The following is a 22372-nucleotide window of genomic DNA, read 5'->3' as shown; positions in this document are numbered from 1 at the left end:
TGTTTTTCACTTAACTCATTCAGAATGGAAATTATTTTGCCTTGAGGTATTTATTTAGTACCAAGCTAATGTAACACATGCTACTTTTTTACAGAACTGTGCATTTTCCACTGGTAAGCAATGTACCAAAGAGTTTGGTCTGGAAGAGCTTAGAATTCTTTAACCATATACTTTCCGTTCTCCCAGTTCAGGCTATTTACTTTTTTTTTTTTTTTTKTCATGGAATAGTGTGTGTGTGTGTGTGTGTGTGTGTGTGTGTGTGTGTGAAAATTATGTGCATGTGTGTTTATACATATATTTCAATTGTGTTGTAAGGTATTCTGCCAAATTTCTTAACTTTTGCAACTTTCTTGCTTATTTTATCAAATTCAGGGGCTCTAGCCATTTAAGTTTTCTGTATTTGTATGGCACAATGCTTTTCAGAGCAGATGAAGATACACAGATCATGAGCTATTTTTGTACATTAAGAAATGTAATTGTGCTTTATCAAGCCCTACTAATGGTCTCGGAGCAATTTGTATCTGGGGTTCACTCCCTGTCAGTTTTCTGGAGTGCACTGGAAAATGCAGTGCACTCATGCAGGTTTTGGTGCTCACAACTTGGGCAGAGAGAGTTGGGGGCTGGGACACAGGAAGTGAAGTTAGTAGAATTTAAAACCGGAACTGGGACAGTGCAGCAAGTCAAAAACTGCAGCTAGCAATTGGTATTTAGGCAAAAAGTAGCAAGTTTTCCAGACGGAGCCCTGGTAGGCTTTTTAAGGTAAGAAAGCTGAGTAGGTTTTGAGAGTGGAAAGTGAGCAACAGCATCAAAGAAATGGTTGCTTGGTGGGTAGGCAAAGATAAATTCTTCTTGAGCCAGCATGTGCCACCTGATAGTGCTTGGCATTTACTTTTCAGTCTGTATTTTGCTTGTTGTTGCAGCTTTTGTGTTTAAGGCTCTAAAGAACCAAGTTTCCAAATTAATGAGTACAATTGTGCTAAGCAGTATCCTATGCTTGTGCTGTAGTGGATGCTGTCGGGAGGAAGAAGGGGACAAAATCAAAGGACTGAGGTGCTACTGGGTCTGATACTTCTCCTTATAACAGGTACTTGGAATCTTGAGGTGGGATAAGAGGCTCTTGTTTGTCGTGGTGCCCAGCATGCATGGTGTCTTGCCTGGCTTTGGGAAGTAGTTGGTCAAGGGCCATTTACAGCAGAATTTAAAACCCTAAACCCACTTGCATTTCAGATCACTGGAAGGGAAGGGGAGATTAAAGTTATTTTTAGATTGTGCTGTTTTGTCTGTATTAGCCTTCCTGCTTCCTCTGCTTTTATTTGTGATTAGCTATATTCTGTTTGTCACAGGATTACTGTCAGTGTGTGCAAGCACGGCGGTTTACCTCACAGGCATGCTGTGTTCTGAAGTATGACACCTTTTTTTTTTTTCGATACAGCCCAGAGAAGGTCTAAAGATACACTCTTCCTGAAAATCTGCCTTGACCCTACATCCTCTCCTTCAGATTGCTAACCTGCTTTTGTTTTTAACAGGAAAAAAAACTTGTCCCTGCTGTGCTCTTTCAGTTCCTGTTGTTTTTGCTCCCTGGTTATGTGGTGCTGATTCTCCTAACAGTTGTTAAGTGCAGCTTGAAACTCAGTGCAGTGAACTGGCAGGAGGTTTATTGCTTCAGGCAGCAGTGGTTATACAATTCCCTGTTCAGTGTAAACATTTTACTTGCACAGCAAGCAACTGTCCTAGGTGCTTGGGGTTATTCTGGAGGCTGGTGAGGGACTGAGGGTTGGTGCTATGCTACTGAGACACACACAAAGAAGACATGCTGCTATATGGAGATCTAGCACAACTCTCTTCCCTCCTGTTGGGTTGTTCATGCATTTATGTGACGTTTGCAGTGATGTGGAACTGGGCTCAGTGGCCTACTGTGCCACCTTTGGTCTTTGCTATGCATACTGTTCAGCCTTTCTCTCTGTCCCAGTGAAAAGCTCCTTTGGGCTACAGTGATGAAGATCTGGGGCTTCTCAATGGCACAGGCAGTAATAGGAAGTGGGAAAGGAGAGCTTTGCTGAGAATGATTAATCCATTTTGTATGGGGAGGCAGGGCATGTAACATGACTTCCTTCTGTTTCTCATTTTGTAGAAGTGTTGTTTGGGAGGGGCTTTTTCATCAACTCTTTTTAAGGTCATCTTGAAAATGAAATGCAGGCGCTTTAGATTTCACGTTAGTTTCATTTAACTTCCTCTTCCTCAGCCCATCACTTCCTTTAGGTCTCTTTGGGCGGTTTGCGAAAGCTGTATGGCAGCTTCAGCCCTTTCTACCTTGCACACTTAATGATGATTAACCCCGTTTCTTGTTTATTTTTACTGTAAGACAGACATCAACACCATAGAGTATATTGTACTGATATTGTAAGACTAACATGCAGTTTTTCTCTGAATCTTCTCTAGTCTGCCTGGCAGTGATTAAAAGTTTGGAAAACAGACAAGAGAATTTAGGAGTTCAGCCTGGGATAAATCAGCATTGTATCATGGTGTCAATGCAAGCCATGGTCTCTGACAGCATGCTGTGATTGTGCTCAACAAAAGGCAAGAAAAAGCAAGTCTCTCAGAGCACAGAAAATTAATAAATTGGAAAACCATAGTCTGATGGTTGGATGCTAGCATTAATTTACAATAAAGTAAGGTGTACATTTTAACCATGAGGTCAGTGTGTGTCAGGGCTGTGATTTACCCTTAAAAATGCTATGTTCTTTTCTGAAAGAGGTGTGGGTATTCAGGAGTAATTATTTGGTATACCTGGTGCTGTGTGAGAGATATGCAGAAATTCGTGCATGCTGGTGGCCTCCAAAAGATCTTTATGGCCTGAGTTATGCCATAACTACTGCAGTCTGATGTGACTATGGCACCTTGGTACCTATGGGCAGAGAGCCTGTGGTGCCCATGTGCTGAGCCCTGGGTGATGCTGTGTCCTCTCTGCAGATGTGGAAAGCAGTCGTGGGACACAATGTGTCAGTGAAGGTTGAGTCTCAAGGAGATGACTGGGACACTGACCCTGATTTTGTGGTGAGTGCCTGGTGTGATAATTGATGTTTAACTGAGATAAGAATGGTGATGTGAAGGCTCAGTGGCCCACAGGGCTGTGCAGGGTTGGCCACATCTCACCAACCTCTCGTGAGGCAGCTGCAGAACTCAGGGAAACCTGTAAGAAGTGGGAGAATTTCCCCTGGGACACTCACCCATCTCCCAGGTACTGGCAATTCAGTGACTCCCTGAATATCCACTTCACTGCACTTAATAGGCATCAATGGGCTTACTGTAAGGTAGTCTGTCTAAGCTATTTTTTGACTCCTATTTATATTTCATCTTTGGAACTTCCAACCTCAGTGTATCCCATATCTGACTACATGTAGTATCACTAAAGGAATAGAGAAAGTTTAAACCTGCTGCCTGATAATGTCACTAAGTCCTCCCCACAGCTACTGTTACAAGAAACTGCATTTTTTTCCCCACGCTGTTCATAATTTTACAGGCTTCCAAAATTGTCCTTATTTGTCTCTTCAAAATGGAAGAATCCTGTGTTATTTAGAGTCACCCTGTAGAGATGCAGCTTCGTGCTTCTGGTTTACCTCGTTTTCTGTTCATATCTTCTTTTATTTTCTAGGCAAGATAATGAGAACATAAAAGTGCTCAGTCTGTGGGAGCTCCCTGGATTAAGACAATGTCATGATTTCTGTTTTCTGTTTAGTTTTCTATTCCTTTCCTAATAATTCACTTACAGTTCAGCTTTTTGGCCAATTCTATAATTCCTACTCTTTCCTGAATGATAACAACTATTTTGGAACTGTCATAGGGTAGATATAATAAGGATTTTTTTTTTTTCCCCATATACCTTACCTTTGCACTTACTTTCATTGGCAATTTTACCACCTATTCACTTGGTATCACAAGATTTTTCTGAACTGCTTTGTCACCTTGTATTTGGTTAACCTAAATGATTTTTTTACTATCTCAATAGTCTCAAGACTATTTGATTCTTCTCATTCTGGTAGTATTTAAAAACAAGCCTGACCAGAATAAAATTTTGTATTTTTTATTATATTTTGTATTTTTTTTTAGTTTTACCTTATATTAAGAGTTTATTGATGGTTCAAATTACCAAATATATTTTCAGACCTAAAAAAAAAAAAAAAAAAAAAGTGCAGTCATAGTAAAATTAAGCAGAATAGTTGACCTTGACTAAAATATTCATTTCAATACTTTTCTAGTATTAAGCAATTAATTTTTACATTTTCATGTGCCAACTTTTCCTGAGGAAGAGGGAAGGAGCTTCCCACAGCCCCTGCAGTGTTCCGAGCCAAAGGGCCCTGCAGCCCCCAGCACTGCAGGGCCACAGCTGCCCTATGCTGCCACAGCTGCCCTGTGCTGCTGCAGCTGCCCAGCCTCGGTGGCAGGAGGCAGCTGCTTGAACCCCTGGAACCCTGGCCATCCCCACTGTGCCTTGCGTGGTCCCCCGGGCCCCAGGGCTGGCCCATCCCCTTCCCACCACAAAGGCCAGGCTGGGGCTGGCCCCGTGGGGCCAGCAGGACTGGAGGTGGCACTGCAGAGAGCCCTGGTGCACAGGTGGTGGCGGGAGGCATGGGTGCTGGCAGTGCATGCAGAGCAGGGGGCTACGTCTCTTCCAGAGAGGAAGCAGTGGCATCCTGGGGCATCCTGGGGTCTGGGCTGCTGTGGGTGGGTTACTGGCAGCTGCTGTTGGGACGGGGCGGTAGGCCTGGCTTGCATGGGGTGCTTCTGGGGCCGGTGGACTGCTCACAGCTTGGGTTTGCTTTGCAGAATGACATCTCAGAGAAGGAGCAGCGATGGGGAGCCAAAACCATTGAGGGTTCCGGCCGCGCTGAGCACATCAAGTGAGTGCAGCTGGTGGGCCATGGACTGTCCTGGACAGCACATGCCAAGAGCGGCCTGGCCCAGCCCGGCTCGACTCACTCGGCTCGGCCCAGCAGCACCACGGGAGCACGAGGCATGTCTGTGGCAGGCGCAGACTCTGGACCCCTGTGGCTCTGATGAGGCCTGTGGTTCGGGGAGTGCAGACGTGTGTGGGGGGGCTGTTGCCATGACGACATCTAATGACAGGAAATAGAAGTGGTTTTGCTTGCAAACTGAAATCAGCCAAATAAGGACTTTTGCAAAGCGGAGTCAGGGCAGAGGAAGAGCGGTGCCTAGAGGGGCTCCTTGCCCTGCCCTGCCTGCTCCCACCAGCTCTCTCTCCCAGGGCTCCCAGTGGGTCCTTCAGATGCAGTGAGGCCATCGGTGCTGTCTGATTGCATTAGTGGAGACTGCATGGTGGCTGCCTGCAGCAACTCTCTTGGGATGTATTTCTGGCCCAGGAAGGTGAAGGGTTCACTCCATGGTGGGCAGCCCCCTGGAGCTGTGCTGCAGCTCTACATCTGACTGCCCTTATCCACTGCCCACTCTGGCTCTGCCAGCTGCAGCCTGGGTTGGATGGCTGCTGCCATATTGGCTCTTGGTTTGAAAAGCTGGTTTTGCACTAAAAGGCAAAATTCACAGACTCTTCATGATGCTGCAAGGGGTTAACTTTGAAGGACCTCCAGAGAGTGGTTAACAGGAGGGGATATGCCTGTTCTGCTGTGGCAAGGATCTTCTGCTCTTTCTCTGTCCAAAGCTGCCCCTATCCAGTAGCTCCCTGGGGACACCCCAGTGCTATCCTGTGCAGTGTTTCTGTAGCACACAGAAAAAGGAAAGCATAGGCCCCCATGAAAGAGGGGGTGTAGCCTTACCATGGTGCAGCAGCTGTAGGTATGGGACTGCTCCAGACAGCGGCCCAGCTGTGGGCAAGTAGTGGCTGCTGGTGGCAGGTTTACATCCTGCTCTGCACAGGACTCTGGCTGGCATTGCAGCTCAGGAGTGCGCTAGCCAACTGCACAGGTCTGCAGACCCCCACAGTGACTTGACCTGGTCCTCTCTTTCTTGCCAGCATCCACCAGCTGAGGAACAAGGTGTCAGAGGAACATGAGGTCATCAAGAAGAAGGAACTGGAAACTGGCCCCAAGGCCTCCTATGGCTATGGGGGGAAATTTGGAACAGAGCAGGACCGGATGGACAAGGTAATAGTTGTAGAGGGCTTTCCTGGGTTCAGTGGAAAAGTCTTTGTTTTGTAAAGGAGAGAGTGTCCCTGTCTTCTGGCCTGATTCTGACAGGAGGGAATGGAGAGCTAGTATGGCTCCACAGATTTGCACATCTTGCTCACCCATAGTTTGTCTCCAGGATCTCTTTGAATCTCTTTGAAATTTGTGCAGTTTGCTTGTATAGCTTCCCTGCAACACTCCTCTTAGCTGAATTAGGCACTGTGAAGAAGGACTTTCTGCTGCATGTTTTGAATATACTGCATAAAAATTAAATATGGTGCCCCCTCTACTTTTGCTTGGAGAAATAATGAATAATAATCCTATACTCACATTCTTCATTACAGATCTCTGTCCTGTCTCCTCAAGATGAAGCCCTAGTCTAAATACTCTGTTTTCGTATGGAATCTGTTTTATATTCTCTGATAATCTTTGTCACACTTCTGTCTGTACCTTTCTGCTTTTAATACCTTTTTTTTCAAAGATGAAGTAAAAAGACTGCAATAGTATTCAACACAGGAGGGGCAATGTGTGTATGCATTACACCAGGATGGCAGGGTGAAAAAGAGAGACTTCTAGGAGGTCAAAGTGGAGTAACCATGATCTGGCTCTTCTGCAGGAGCAGAACAAGGATGCTTTTGCTAAGCAGCTTCATCCTGTCTTACCACAGATGTTGCTATGATTTAGTCTCTGGCCTTTCTACTGAGGAATCTGTGTGAGTCATAGAATCATAGAATCAGTAAGGTTGGAAGGGACCTCTGCAGATCATCTAGTCCAACCTCCCTGCTCAGCAGGGTCACCTGGAGCATGGTAGACAGGGTTGCATCCAGGCGGGCCTTGAAGATCTCCAGAGAAAGACACTCCACAACCTCTCTGGGCAACCTGTGCCAATGCTCCGTCACTCTCACAGGGAAGAAATTCCCTCTCACGTTCAGGCGGAACTTCCTGTGCTTCAATTTCTGCCCATTGCCTCTTGTCCTGTCACATGGGACAACTGGAAAGAGTTTGTCCCCGTCCCCTTGATTCCCTCCCTTCAGGTACTTACAGACATTGATAAGATCCCCCCTCAGTCTTCTCTTCCCCAGGCTGAGGAGGCCCAGCTCTCACAGCTGTTCCTCGTAGGGCAGGTGCTCCAGCCCTCTGATCATCTTTGTAGCCCTACGCTGGACTCTCTCCAGTAGTTCCATGTCTCTCTTGTCCTGGGGAGCCCAGAACTGGACGCAGTACTCGAGATGAGTCCTCCCTAGGGCTGAGTAGAGGGGCAGGATCACCTCTCTCGACCTGCTGGCAACACTCTTCCCAATGCAGCCCGGGAGACCACTGGTCTTCTTGGCCACAGGGGCACCTTGCTGGCTCATGGTCAACCTGTCATCCACCAGCACTGCCAGGTCTTTCTTTGCAGAGCCGCTCTCCAGAGGGTCAGCCCCCAGCTTGTACTGGTGCCTAGGGTTATTTTTCCCTAGGTGCAGGACTCTGCCCTTGCGCTTGTTGAACCTCATGAGGTTCCTCTCCGCCCAACTCTCCAGCCTGTCCAGGTCTCTCTGTATGGCAGCACAGCCCTCAGGTGTGTCAGCCACTCCTCCCAGCTTGATCCGGATCCTCAGCAAACTTGCTGAGGATGCACTCTGTCCCCTCATCCAGGTCGTTGTTGAAGAAGTTGAACAGGATGGGACCCAGTACTGAGCCCTGGGGGACACCACTAGCCACAGGCCTCCAACTAGACTCTGTGCCACTCACGACAACCCTCTGAGCTCTGCCTTTCAGCCAGTTCTCAATCCACCTCACTGTCCACTTTTCTAACGCACACTTCCTGAGCTTCTCTAGGAGGATGTTATGGGAGATGGTGTCAAAAGCCTTGCTGAAGTCAAGGTACACAACGTCCACTGCTCTCCCCTCATCTACCCAGCCAGCCATTCCATCAGAGAAGGCTATCAGGTTGGTTAAGCAGGATTTCCCCTTGGTGAATCCATGCTGACTTCTCCTGATCACCTTCTTTCCTCCATATGCGTGGAGATGACATCCAGAATGAGCTGTTCCATCCCCTTTCCAGGGATGGAGATGAGGCTGACCAGCCTATAGTTGTCTGAGTCCTCCTTCTTGCCTTTTTGGAAGACTGGAGTGACACTGGCTTTCTTCCACTCCTCAGGCACCTCTCCTGTTCTCCAGGACCTTTCAAAGATGATGGAGAGCAGCTTGACAACAGCATCCCTTGGTACCCATGGGTGCATCCCATCTGGGCCCATGGATTTGTGGATGTCTAGCCTGCCCAGAAGGTCTCTGAAATCCTATCCTCCTCAACCAAAGGAAAGTCTTCCGTACTCTGGGCTTTCTCCCTCACGACCAGGCTCCAGGATTCCTGAGGGCTGCCCTTAGCAGTGAAGACTGAAACAAAGAAGGCATTCAGTAATTCTGCCCTCTCTGTGTCTTTTGTCACCAGGACCCCCACCCCATTCAGTAGCGGGCCCACATTTTCCCTAGTCCTCCTCTTGCTGCTGATGTAGTTGAAGAAGCCCTTCCTGTTGTCCTTGACATCCCTTGCCAGACTCAGTTCCAGCTGGGCCTTAGCCTTCCTCACAGCATCTCTACATGCTCTGACAGCATTCCTATAATTCTCCCAAGTAGCCTGTCCCCTCTTCCACAGTCTGTGTACTTTCTTCTTCTGTCTGAATTTGGCCAAGAGCTCCTTGCTCACCCATGCAGGCCTCCTGCCCCTTTTTGCTGCACTTCTTACTCATAGGGATGCACTGCTCTTGAGCTTGGAGGAAGTGATGTTTGAATACTAGCCAGCTCTCCTGGACCCCCTTCCTTCTAGGGCCTTAACTCATGATATTCCTCCAAGTAGGTCTCTGAAGAGCCCAGGGTGAATTCCTGGCCATGCTATCTCCTGCCAGGGAGCATGGACCCCTGGCCTGTCCTCTGCTCAGGTAAAGGGTGATCCCAGCCAGGTCTGTTTTCTGTATCTGAGAGTGAGGTTCAACGAACTGCCACTGGGCAGCATGCACCAAAGCAGGTGCCTGTGGGTTTTTGGCTGTGTGTCTGTCTGCACTTTTCTTCTAGGATTCCCCTGTGATTATTCTTAACTCGAATTCACTGGCATTTGGGAGCAGCAGATACTGTAGCCTAATGTCTGCTTAGTAAGTTGACAGAACTGTAGGGATGCTTGCGTGGGATGACTGCCCTCAAAGCTGCCTCACAGATCTCARATCAGAGCTGGTGCTGGCTGAGGCAACATGGATGGTTTGGACCTGTCTCCTGGTGGCTGCAAGTATCTGGAAGCAGTACAGGTTTCTGTGTGGTGCCCATTACTCTGGCCACCCTGCTGGCGCAAGTGTTGGGGCTCATGTCGTGCTTTCTCTCTCTTCAGTGTGCAGTGGGACATGAGTATGTTGCTGATGTTGGGAAGCATTCCTCGCAGACAGATGCAGCCCAGGGATTTGGGGGGAAGTATGGTGTTCAGCATGACCGAGCTGACAAGGTAGGTTGGACAGGGTCCTGGAAGTGTATCCTTGTGGTTTGTGCTCAGTGCTGTCTCTGAAACACTGTGCTGTTCAGGATTTTTCAAAGTACTAATGAGTGCAGGTCTAGGGAGACCACACATTATGGTCTCCACTGAAACACACAGCTCACTCCTTATGTGCAAGATGATGACTGATGGTGAATCGTGTTGAACTCATGCAGATTAGCTCTCTGGTTTGCATATGGTGCCGTGCACTGTACTGTGCGTTTCTGACCTGGACACCATTGTCCTTGAGGTTGTGGTGTTTCTCGTCTCCAAAACCATGTCACGCCATGCACAGTGACTGCTTGTGGTAGGACCGAACAGGGACTGCAAGACTGCATTCTCCTATGCACTGCCTGGTTCCTATGGCTGCCCACCTGCCTCACCTGCAGCTAGGGCCACTGGACTGGTGGGCAGGGTTTAAGGTTGGGACTGTGGATCCCCTTACCTGGAGTGCATGGTCTTGCAGAGGGGTTGCCTGTTCCTGGGCATGCTGCCATGTGGACAACAGGGAATGGTGTGAGAGGATGTCGGGGGAGGGAGTGGGAGAGGGGGTTGCAGCCAAGCAGTAGCCACGCACCTGCGTATTACTGCACAGGTTGTGGAGCAGGGTCCTAGTCAGCCCCCGTGGCTCTGGAGGAGGATGAATGAGGCCCAGTTTGGCCATCAGAATGACCGATGTTCCTCCTCTTCTTATTCCAGTCAGCGCTGGGGTTTGAATACAAGGGTGAGGTGGAGAAACACTCATCCCAGAAAGGTAAGTCCATGGACACATATCATCACTCAACACTTTGCCCATCTTCTCTCATGCTCATCTTTATCTTTGCTCATCTTTTCCTTATGTCCTGTGCTATCTGCTTTGGCACAGCCTCCTGCGTTTTCTCTCTCCTACTCATCACTTATTTTAAGTTTGTTTTCTTGGTCCATTGCCCTCATGGACCCATTCTCTGCTGTTCTGTCACCACATTTCTACTGTGCATCCCTCTTGCTTTTGTATTTTCCCATGCTGGGACTGGGTCATGGCTGAGGGGAGAGAACTGCTTTCCCTTGGTAGATGGCAGAAAAAGGAGAAAAGAGTTTTGAATCTTGTAATCCCTTTCCTCTATATGTCTTGCTAAGCAACTGCTCCATAGTAAACCCCAGCACAGTATGATGTTAGAACAGTTTTCTGAAAAAATAGCAAGTAAGAAAAAGCTGAAAAACAGATAGGGAAACAAAAGTCTCTACAGCACCAGAACTTTTGCAGAATACTGGAGAAGATTCAACCAGACTTTCACACGTACATACAAGCAGCTATATTCAGCAAGAAAAGAGATTTAAAATACTGTTTTCTGGAATACTGCAAGAACTGAAACTAAAGTTATTTTAAATTTTCCACAACCAAGACAGGATGAGAGGACAAGGTCTGTTACTCTTTTAGATAAATGTGAGGCATGCTGCATTCCCAAGAAGAAAACTGGATTATGTTCATTTCAGAGGAAGCTATAAAAGAAGAGAGAATTTTTGGAGACATTCTTAATGGGTCATGTGCAATTATGATTCATTAACACATTCCTGTTTAAGAGATCAGATAGGAGATTGTAGATATAGAAATAGAAATTTGTCAGGCTGTGTAAAATCTCATAAATCACTCAGGACAGAATGGAAATTTCAGAAGTAAGGGAAGGTATGACTACACTGAACTTTAGTAGAAATCAAAGCAATTTCTAGAAATTGGAGGTTTTAACAATTACTATCTTATTCATCTTCAGTTGGCTGAGCAGGAGTGAATATTATTCTGAGCGCCATTCTTGAGTCCAAAATACTTCTGTGCTGATTTCTCAAGAGCAAGATCTTCATGGATCAATAAGGCTGAATTTACTAGAGGGGCCACAACTCATTCCTGTGAAAGGCAGACCTGTAAGAACTGGGCTGGGGACTAAAAGAAGGCAACTGATTTTCTCCTGCTGAAGAATAGGATTTGGAAGTGGAGCTGGAGGAGTATGTGTCTGAAAGGAAAGAGGCCCTGTAGAGCCAGCAGCTAGTATAGAGTCTGAAATGTCTTAGGGCATCAGCTAAAAATAACTTGGTAGTCCTTAGAGGATAACTGAATACAACTGAAGTAGTTAATACACTGCTACTTTAGAGGATGTGAACCTTTGCTTCAACATCCAGAGTTAGCATTTGCCTTGTAAATGTTGAGATTCCATTGTAGCAGATATAAGCCATACAGCAAAAGTTTGCCATTTCTCCTGTACTTTCAAGGTCTCAATACACTTATTCAGAGGCCTTTTCAGAGACTGGCAAGAAATCCTTGCTCTGGAGGTGCGTGGATGGGTAGATACCTGGACCTCCCGTGCCCAAGTCTTCTCTTAGCTTTGCCTCTTTAGACAGCTGAGCTCCCACCGTCTCCTCAACTGTCCTTGGCATGTTGCTGACCTTTCTTACCCTCTCTGGCTGTGTCTCCTGCTGCCTGTGGCCCTTGGGCTCTCCTGCTGCCACAGCCCATGCTTGCCCTCTGCATCCCTTCCCATGGACACTTATCCTTGATAGTCTTCGCAGTACTCCTTGCTCTCCATGCTATCTCCTCCAAATTCCTGTTTATTCTGGTGTCATCCGTTATCCCTCCTCCTCCTCCCTGGTGCTCTTTCCCAGTGCTACTCCCCTTCTCCATCTCTGTCCTTCATCAGCTTCATGCCTGGGGTAACACCTCATTCCATGCATCTCCTCAGATTACTCCAAGGGCTTTGGTGGCCGTTATGGTGTGGAGAGGGACAAGGTGGACAAAGCAGCAGTGGGATTTGACTACAAGAGCCAGGTGGAGAAGCATGACTCTCAAAAAGGTGAGCTGAGGGAACCCATTGCAGTGAACACTGTTGCGATTGGGGTCTGGGACTGTGCCCCGCTGGAGCACGGAGTGCTGTGCTTTGAGCTTGCTGCTTCACTGGGAAAATGCAGTGGGTGCCCATTGCCTGCAAGATGATGGGGGCAGACATGGAAAGCGTGAAGCAGCCACAGGCAGCAGACTAGTACCCCTGCAAGGTTGCTGGAAAAGTTCAGTCTGAACGAAGAGAAACAGCAGGTTTCCTTGGGGACAGGGATCTCCTGGGCAGCATATCTCTAAAGGAGGAGTGGATGGGAAGCCAAGGCTGATGGCTGATGATGTGTTTCAAGGAGGAGGGAGAGCTGTTGCTGCAGCCATTGTTGGGGAAGTCTGTCTTTTCTCTGTGTCCATTCCTCATCTCTCTCTGAGTCCTAAACAGAAATAACCATCTCCTCTGTGAAAATGGCCTGACCTCCCGATGCTGCTACTTTTATGTTTCTCTCCCTTGTCTCTCCTTCATGCTGTGATCTGGATCCCCATGGCTGCAGACTATTCTGTGGGCTTTGGTGGGAAGTTTGGGGTCCAGCGGGATCGTCAGGACAAGAGTGCCCTTGGCTGGGAGCACCAGGAAGATGTGCAGCCCCATGCGTCCCAGACAGGTAGGGAAATGCTACCAGAGGAGGAGGCACGATCTCCTTGGAGCAGGCACAGCTCTGGAGCTACCAGCTATGGAGATACATCTGTGGAAAAACAAATGTGAGCAGCATATTGTGGAGCTGCAGGCAGCTGAAACACTGTGAACCCCTAAGCACAGGGGTAAACTCTGCCAAAGAAGAGGGCTCGGATACAGCACTCCTGAATCAATGAGGGGGTATTGAATGCAAGCCCCTGAATTGTGCTGTTCAAGCTATGATGCACGTTCTTTGTCAGGCATGTTGCTGATCATAAACTCACACAAAAAGTAAGCACGTGAGAAGGAGGCAAATCAGGTTCCAGGAATGGTTTGAATACTGTTAGCACTGTTTGTCCAGCTTTAGTGAAAAAGGCCACTTTGCATTCAAGTGACATGACTGGCTTTTTGCCCCAGGGTCTTGGAAGAAGATTTTGGCAGGGTATATCACCACACACCGTGCACTTCACTCAAAAGTTTGGAAGATTAGTCCTTACAGTTACTTTCTAGAGCATCTTGCCTCCATTATCTGTACTTTATTTAGCGCAGCATGTGACACTCCGCTCCTGATGGAGTGATAAAATGCAGCTAGCCCACAGATGTACTTTTCAATTCAAGGCAAAGCTAATTCATATCACTAGTCACAGCCCACTGAAGTCAGATGCATATAGAACATAAAATACTATCAATAGTCTCACTTTTTCCATACAGACTATGCCAAAGGGTTTGGAGGCCGTTATGGGGTCCAGAAGGACAGAGTGGATAAGGTAAGTCTGCATGCAGTAGCCTGCAATTTCCTCCTCATGGCCACTAATCTTTGCATGACTGCAAGAGAAAAGACTTCTGAGAGAGAGAGAGAGAGAGGGAAGATCCCACTGCTCAGTGCACAACTATTGCAGGAGCGAGGGAACTGGTCCAGTATAAATGCCCAGAGGGTGCAGAGCAGTTCAGCTTGAGGAGACCAGAATGCAAGGAAGAAAGAGATTTTTTTTTTCCGCATTCTCAGCTCCTTTTACTCAGACTGAACAGTCATAGATCTGCTTTGCCCTGGCATTGGATTTGATAGTTTAACTGTGAGCGGAGCCAGAGTAGTGAAGTGCTTTCTGCTGAACTCAGACAAGTGAACTAATCAACAATGTGCATACATGTGACTGGTCTTTTTATCCCCACTCTGTCATTTCTCAGTTTTCCTATGCTTATACTTCCTCCTCATCTGCTTGTGCTCTTCCCTTTCTTTACCCTTGTCTCCTCCCAAATAAACCAACCCCAGAAGCTTTTTCCCTATTGCTCTTACTTTTGCTATATCTGTACACAGATTTGGTGTTTGTGTTGTCTTGGACTTCTGTGCTATTACTGGTGTAGGGCCAGCCTTGCCAGATTCCACTCCCCTAAAGGACCCCAGCAATCCCTTCAATTATCTGTGAAGCTTGGCTGTCTCTCATCATTACCCTTAACCACCTCCGAATTCTGTTATTCCTCACAGCACTGTCTGCAACTCTTGTCCCACTCTTATTTGTTATGTTCAGCATGTCCAGGAGTTTTTCATGGTCTGTTCTGTTAGCTAGATCTCGGTCAGGGCTCAGTCGCCTGCTTGCATACCTTAACAAATCCCAGAACAGTTGGGGTTGGCAGGGCCAAACCTTGCATGAGAGGAACTCATCCAGTTTGCTGCTTTGTTTCCTGTCTGGGCTGGATCCAGGCAAAGGCTTATCTACGGTTTAAAAGCAGACTCAGATACTTGAGTTAATTTTTTTGCTTTGGCAAGCTACCCTGCAAATTTGCTTAGAAAAGAGGGTGGTTGGTCATCAGCCATATGCCAGTGGATGATGATTTGCAAGGATGGGCATAGCCAAATGAGAATCCTGTAAGGTGGGGAGGCTTTGGGACATTTGAAGGAGGAAGGATTTTTTTTTTTTCCATGAACCATGGTTTGGCTGTTGGGCACAGTGTTGTGCCAGGTGCAGTACAGATATCTGACCCACACAGCCTATAGTTAGGAGCTGGACAAAGTAGATGAGGACCTTTTTTCAGGGCCATGAGCAAGGAAGGAAATAAACACATACCTGTAGCAATCCAGCATGTTCCCTTCAGTGCTGTGTATGTGGGCTGTGCCAGTAGTGGAATGGGAACAGCATCCTGCCCATGGGACAGTCACACATTAAGGAAAGGATTAGCATGGTCTGTGAATTTAACAAAAGCTAATGGAGGTGCAATGCCAAAATCCAGGACATTGTGTATGTGAGAGAAAAAGCATATAAAATTAGATGAGCACTTGTGAAAAAGTCAGCAGGTGTGGGTCATTTTGAGAAGCAGGCTGTACCTGGATGCAGAGGAAGGGTAAGGAATTCCTGATCAACTCAAAGTGGAATATGAGTTTATTTTGAGAGTACTGAAGCAAAATCAAAGATGACAAAATTAAGGCTGGTCAAGTGGGTACTTAAGTTCTTGATTGCCTGGTTTTCAGGCACTGGAGTAACGCTGAATTCATTGCTGCAGCTTAGGGCATAATATACCCTAGGCAATTTGAATTCCCCATTGTCAAATTTTTGAATACTTAGTCTGAGATTCAGCTCTCACACTACAACTCCTAATTTTAAATGCTATCATGTAAACATGTCTGTGCTGTGGTATGTGGAGACGTGGTCCAAGTGTTCAGCAGAGCCTGAAGTGCTGTTTACCTGCTCAGGTGGGTTTACTTTAGGGTGAGCTGAGCTGCTCTCTGGGCTCCACTGACTGTAGCAGGAGCTCAGACACTCAATCCATTTGGTGACACCCGTATGTACAAAAATAAATGTAGCTGTATTCCTCTGAAAGTTGCATCTCACCTGCAGTTTCCTTTTACTGTCTCCTTTTTGTGTGAAATAGCTTTTTTGTAGAAATAGACCAGCAAGCATTAGCATTTGTCATTTAGGTTTATGCTTGAGGCAGTGCAGTGGTAGGTAAAGACTAGCCTTGAAGTTTTTGTCTTTCTTTCTCTCTCTGCATGGCTAGAATAGGATTTATGAGTGTGCATTGAAAATATGTGCTAGTAGAGCCTGTGGGAAAAGTCACAGATATGGTGGGAAGGCACAACCCCCCCAAAAAACTGACCTTGAAGTTTAATGTCTGGTAGTAACTGCAAATATGTATGGAAAAAAAACACCCTCAATCTCATCCTCTTTTTGCTACAACTGCCCCCATTGATGCTATTACCAGTTCGGCCATCTCTTCACACCCTGTAAGGCCAGCAGTACCTCACGTGTTCATGTACACAATTTCTCCTTGATGTATTCCAGCTTTTGCTCCTGTGTACACATACTGCAGGCAGTGGTCCCCTGGAGGGCCTTATAGTTTTCATGGTTATATAGCCACAACTTTTCACCTGATGGGGCTGTGCTTCCACATCCCATACCTCCAGGAGCACAGGGGATGGATCTGGCACAGCTAGTACATCAGGTTCCTGGACCTCAGGGAAAGGTGGACTGGCAGGCACATCCCCAGTCCCTCATTGCTTTCCTGGTGAATGCTCTTGCCGTGAGCCTTCCTGCTCTTCACAGCAATCCTCTTGCCACTATCCAGCCTCCTCTGCTTAGCTCCATATGGCCTCTTTGGCTCTTGAAATATCTCCTCTTTACAGGAACAGCCTTTGTCTTCAGCTGGAAGTCTGGAAAGGAGAGCAGGACTACAGCCAACAGCCTCCCTTCCCACAAGACTGTGGCAGTTTTACCAATGAGGACACACCTGGGGACAAAGCTGTGACTTGCTTGCAGACCAGCAGGCAAACTGAGCTGAAGTCTCAGCACTGGCCTTACCTAACAGGCTGCACACTTTGCTTCCTCTTTCAGAGTGCTGCTGGGTTTAATGAAATGGCAGCTCCAACGTCCTCATATGAGAAGACAAGACCAGTGGAGGCAGGTGAGATGCCTGAGTACCGGCCTTGGGCTGAGTGAGAAATTATAGGTTCCACCCCACCCCCCCAACTTAGTGGCATGCTGGTGGCTGTATGGGAGAGGGGGAGATGGAGAAGGTGGCTGGAGGCTGGAGAAGATGGTTTTACCACAGGTTTGTCTGGGAGAGGCAGAGGCCTGGGTTTGCTCTGGACATGTTTGGGGGCAGGGGGATGCGATGCGTTGGGGAGGCTTGGGCAGCTCTCTACTCCACAGCAGCTTCCAGTGGTGCCAGCAGCCTGCGGTCACGGTTTGAAAACATGGCTAAATTGGCGGATGAAGAGAGCAGAAGGCTGATGGAAGAGGAACAGAGGAGGCAGCAGGCTCGAGAGCACCAGGTCTTTCGGCAGCAGGTGAGCCATAGGCGTCTTCCTATGCCCTTCAAGACTTGCAAAGCAGACCTTTCCTCAGGGGCGCATAGGTCCATCTCCTTCTATTTAGTCTGTTTTTGGTGACCTCTTGCCTAGATCATCTCCCTGTAACTGCCAGGGAATGACCTTGAACGCCCTGGCTGGCACTGAATTATGCCTCTTTTGGCATGCAGACCAGAACCTGTCTGTAACTCATGATGATCCCGTGTGGTTTAGCATAGGCTCCTTCTTGCCTTTAGTGCTTGGTAAATGCAGGGCAAACACAATATCCCCAGTATCCTTATTCCAGCAGTGTGCATTCAGGGTTTTCTGAGGAGGTAGTATCCAAACCCTCATGTTTACAAGACCTCCTTCTGCTTTGTGGTGTTGCTGCATTTGATGTATGGATAGGATTTCTCCAGTAAAGCACATTCCTTATACCCTCCATTCCCTTCTTGAGGCCACTTCCTGCAGACCACATAGTAGTTACAGTCCTGTTAGTGTCCAGTTCCTAGGGCAGGTTTGTGGGAGCTAGAATAGGTTTCAGCAGGAAGAGCTGTTGACTTGTCTTAGGATTGCCCTGTGAGGAATGGGAATGGGCATTACTCTGGGCATTGCTCGATGCTCTTGATGGACTTTTCTCCACCAGGAAATCCAACAGAGAGAGGACAAGGACCACACAGAAGCAGCCCCTGCCGTCATTCCAGCAAGGGTCACTGGGAGAGCTGAAACAGATAGGCCTGTGTCAGGGGGAGAGCAGGTGCCAAGGCAGGCTAGATTGGCTGGGAAGGGGAGCACAGAGAAGGAACTGAATTGCCCGGGGTGGTGGGGAGCTGTGCTTCACGGGGCAGCTGCATGGGCAGAAACAGGGCACAATCACTGCATGAGAGAGGTTTGGGAAGGAATGGGGTAGGTGAAAATTTGGGGATGGGATGACATACTCATGCACAGCACCTTACACTATGCAGATGGACTCTTGAAGGGGGTCAGTACAGTGGTGGTACAGTGAGCTGTAGCTATGTATGTGGGATAAGTCTAAACATGAGTGATGAGTAGCAGCAATGATGCACATATGCTGTACTGGTAGAGACATCAGGAGTGTAGACATTTTGTTATGTATTGACTTTGCCTGGGGTTTTAAATGCCACCAGTATTTACAAGCCCCTCTGGGCTTCTGGTTTTCTAGTTTCAGGAACTCCCAGCTTCTGAGCTGGTCTGTGGTTTTGCTTGCTGGGAGAGAGCAGCAGGGGTAGCAGTGAGCTGAGAAGGCAGAGACATGAGGATCTCCTTTCCCTCCGTGGCTTCACAGTGCTTCCAGGTGCCATTTCAGCCCAGAAATCATGATTGAGCTGTTCCTTCGTCATGCAGAGAATGATACTCCATTTGTTTCGTGGTAGCTCTAAAGGCATCTTCAAGGAAGCAGGCTCCCTTGCATTGGGCACTGTGCAACCACGGGAGAGCTGCCTGCAGTGGATAGGTTGTGGGTGACTTTCCTGTCACTTTCTCACTTCACAGCAGAAGGCAGAAGTGGAGGATGAGGAAATGCCACCCACATTGCCACCAAGACCAGCAGGTCTGGGTGAGGAACTGTGCAAGTCCCCCAGCCAGGATCAGCCCATCTACAGTGTGAGTTTGGATGGCGAGGACTATGAGGAGGTGCCAGAGCCCTCCGACTACTGTGACAGTACCAGCTTGGGTGCTGACTATGAGGAGCTGCCAGAGCCTTTAGGAAAGCCAGCTGTCATCTATGACCATGGAGAGGATGGAGGTGAGGACTATGAGGAGATCCTCCCCGAGGAGCCCAGCCAGAGCCAGCCCTGCATGGGTGAGTACTGAGGGAAGAGCCTGTGTCTTGGGGAGCTCATTTTCTGTCTGCTCTGCAGTAGCTGTATGGGACAGACTGCGGACGGATTTTGTATCCTGAAGTCTGCCGTTGTCAGGGTAGCAGGCTACACTGATGGAGACTTGTGCCTTTACCGCCCGCTTGCCCTGCTCTAAGGTGCTACACCAACTGCACTGAGTCCTGGCCGAGATGATGGATATCTCTACTGGAGCAAGGTTCAGGCAGTCAGACAGGAGGGCTGCTGTGGCCTCTGAAGAAGCTACACTTGGGCTGATGCTCTTTTCCTTGAAGCAATGTTTCCTAGGAAGCAACTGCCAGTCTTGCACTGGGGTCTAGGCACGCCCTGTTAATTCAGCGTGTTGTTCAAAACCCTAGTGTGAGACCTGCTCTGGCAGTGACCCCTGGGATGAGAGAAGTGCAGGGATTAGGGCAGGTGTCCTCCAGCCAGTGAACAAATTGCACAGGCTGTTGTTGAGGTTTCCATCACAACCTCACTGGTACTGTGGGTGAAAAAGAGGGAGGTTGGAGTCAAGTCCAGCCTTTTTCTTGGGAGGTAGAACACGAAGTATCAAGACAGCCTGTCCCATCCTCTCTCCCCAAAGAAGTGGAGGCAAGTCACACCTTGCTTTGAGCCATGATACACATCTCCCTGCTGACAGGGTTTGGATGTGGTCCACCCTAAGCCTAACAACTGACAGGCAGGTAGCACAGACCAAATCTGTGTGATTGCTGCCAGCCTCTTTCTCACCTGTCTGTCCTGTCTTCTTCAGGGAAAATGGACAGCGTTTATGAGGTGGAGAGCCCTGGGACCTGTGCAGTGGCTCTCTATGATTACCAAGGAGGTGAGTCTGTCATCCAGGGTGTAGAAAAAACAATCAGCCTGCCAAGAGAGGCACTGGGAGCTGGCCTCAGGGGTGGGAGAGATGGTGACACCATTGGTGGTGGTAGAAAGATTTCAACTTGATTGTTTAAACTAAGGTTGTTCTTCCTCCTGGAAGGCTGAATGAGACATAGCTTGGGAACATACAAGTTTCATCTTTCATCTGTGAAGTCTTAAATCTTCCCTCTGCTATATATATAGTGGTTTCAGGGAGAGAGGTTGGATGAGATGCACTTTGAGTCCTATCAGCCTGACCGTTCTGTATTCCCCTTGTGTGGGTGGATGGGGGTGGGTGTGCATGCGTGCCTGCAAAACCAGCTCTCTCAGAGGTTATTCTTACCCCTTCTCTTGCTTATGTACTTTTGGACTATGTCTGTTTTTCTAATCAATTTTGCAGATGGAGATGATGAGATTTCTTTTGATCCTGATGACACAATCACACACATTGAAATGGTAGATGAAGGCTGGTGGCGGGGACAGTGCCGGGGCAAAGTAGGCCTCTTTCCAGCAAATTATGTGAAGCTTCTGCAATGAGATCAGCATTGTCTGAGCGCCTCCTTTAAAACTTTTGCTTCTCTCTGCTTCATCCTTTTACATGTTATTAGTTTAATTTGGCTTATCCTGGCGTGCCTACATGGGAGAAGTACCAGTGAGAAAACTGGCAGTGTTTGATGGAATGTTTTGGCCTCTGCCCTAGGTGGGTTCTGGTTCCCATCTGGTCCTGTAAGATAAGATGGTTTGAAGTGTGTGTGGTTGAAATATATGACATCTTTTCTCTCTAGACTATTCTATTTCCACATATCAACGTATCARCTAGCAGGCTTGCAGGGGAAGTGTGTTCATTCCTGTTCGCAACAGGGGAATTCACAGACTAGAAACACCAGCTCTAATCTAGTTGAAGCAAAAGGGACATGAGTATGGGACCTTTTTCTTTTAAGCTGTCATTTGTCAACCACATCTGAGAACCTGTCTTTGCTCTTGGGACTCAGTCCAGAAGTTACAGCTGGAAGTAGAATAAGGAATGCTGTCCTAGGCCATGGCCCTGGACCTCCTCTTACCCAGGGGCCAAGGAAAGCAGTGTGAAGGCTGAAGTCATCTTCGATTCTAAGAAGGATTTCCACATACAGGATAGACCATGTTTGCAGCGTGGAATAGAGAAACATGAGCCTTGTCTATCTGGGCAGATTTCAGGACTGGGACCTGGGAACATCTCATGCTCACAGTGAACTTTGCTAAGTTTTCCTGCATACATACACAAGCTTGGCTGTATTGAACTGTCCCATAAAACAGGAGAGGTGTGTGCTAGCTCACTGAAAATAAAGGACAGTCTTGCTAAAGTAGCAGATGACTTGTCTGATGTTCCTCTGTGTGTTAAGAATATTGTTGCTCAGGGATGTGTCATTTCTGGGGTGAACTTCAAAACCGGGGGGATGTAAATTATTTCCTGAGAAAAATGATCCTCAAAAGTCTGTCTTGGAACAAGATTAAAATGTCAAAAGGCTTTACTTAACAAGAAGTATGTTAAAAGACATCCTGGTCCCTGTGTAGGGATCGCATTGTAGAGGAATATTCTGTTAGTGAAATCTTTTCAATCTAGCAAATCATAGAATCACAGAGTCATTGAGGTTGGAAGGGAATGCTGGAGATATCTAGTCCAAACCCCCTGCTCAAGCAGGGTCACCTAAAGCAAATTTCCAAGGACTGCATCCAGGCAGATTTTGAATATCTCCAGAGAAGGAGACCCCACAACCTCTCTGGGCAACCTGTGCCAGTGCTCTGTCACTCTCACAGGGAAGAAATTCCCTCTCACGTTCAGGTGGAACTTCCTGTGCTTCAATTTCTGCCCATTGCCTCTTGTCCTGTCACATGGGACAACTGGAAAGAGTTTGTCCCCGTCCCCTTGACACCCTCCCTTCAGGTACTTGTACACATTGATAAGATCCCCCCTCAGTCTTCTCTTCCCCAGGCTGAGGAGGCCCAGCTCTCGCAGCCGTTCCTCGTAGGGCAGGTGCTCCAGCCCTCTGATCATCTTTGTAGCCCTACACTGGACTCTCTCCAGTAGCTCCATGTCTCTCTTGTCCTGGGGAGCCCAGATCTGGACGCAGTACTTGAGATGAGTCCTCCCCAGGGCTGAGTAGAGGGGCAGGATCACCTCCCTCGACCTGCTGGCAACAGTCTGCCTAATGCACCCCAAGATACCATTGGCTTTCTTGGCTACAGGGGCACGTCTCCTTCTCTGGAGATCTTCAAGGCCCGCCTGAATGCAA

The 22372-nt window shown here is 47.8% G+C and overlaps 1 protein-coding gene across 1 annotated transcript; it reads left to right on the top strand.

The window, feature by feature from the left end:
- Positions 1–639: 639 nt before the first annotated feature.
- LOC146588384 (hematopoietic lineage cell-specific protein-like) lies at positions 640–21422 on the top strand. The gene is made up of 15 exons (XM_085318104.1): positions 640–759; positions 2971–3054; positions 4825–4898; positions 5987–6116; positions 9499–9609; positions 10336–10390; positions 12345–12455; positions 12985–13095; positions 13818–13873; positions 16931–17000; positions 17249–17385; positions 18032–18142; positions 18898–19207; positions 19996–20067; positions 20503–21422. Exons 2-15 carry the CDS (start codon positions 2971–2973, stop codon positions 20637–20639), a joined length of 1569 nt encoding a protein of 522 aa, XP_085174230.1. The 5' UTR covers positions 640–759; the 3' UTR covers positions 20640–21422.
- The last annotated feature ends 950 nt before the right edge of the window (positions 21423–22372 follow it).

Source organism: Rhea americana, unplaced genomic scaffold (assembly GCF_003343005.1).
Source record: "Rhea americana isolate MKP2758 unplaced genomic scaffold, rheAme1 scaffold_519, whole genome shotgun sequence".
Lineage (NCBI taxonomy): Eukaryota > Metazoa > Chordata > Aves > Rheiformes > Rheidae > Rhea > Rhea americana.
This window is presented reverse-complemented; position numbering and strand designations above follow the sequence as displayed.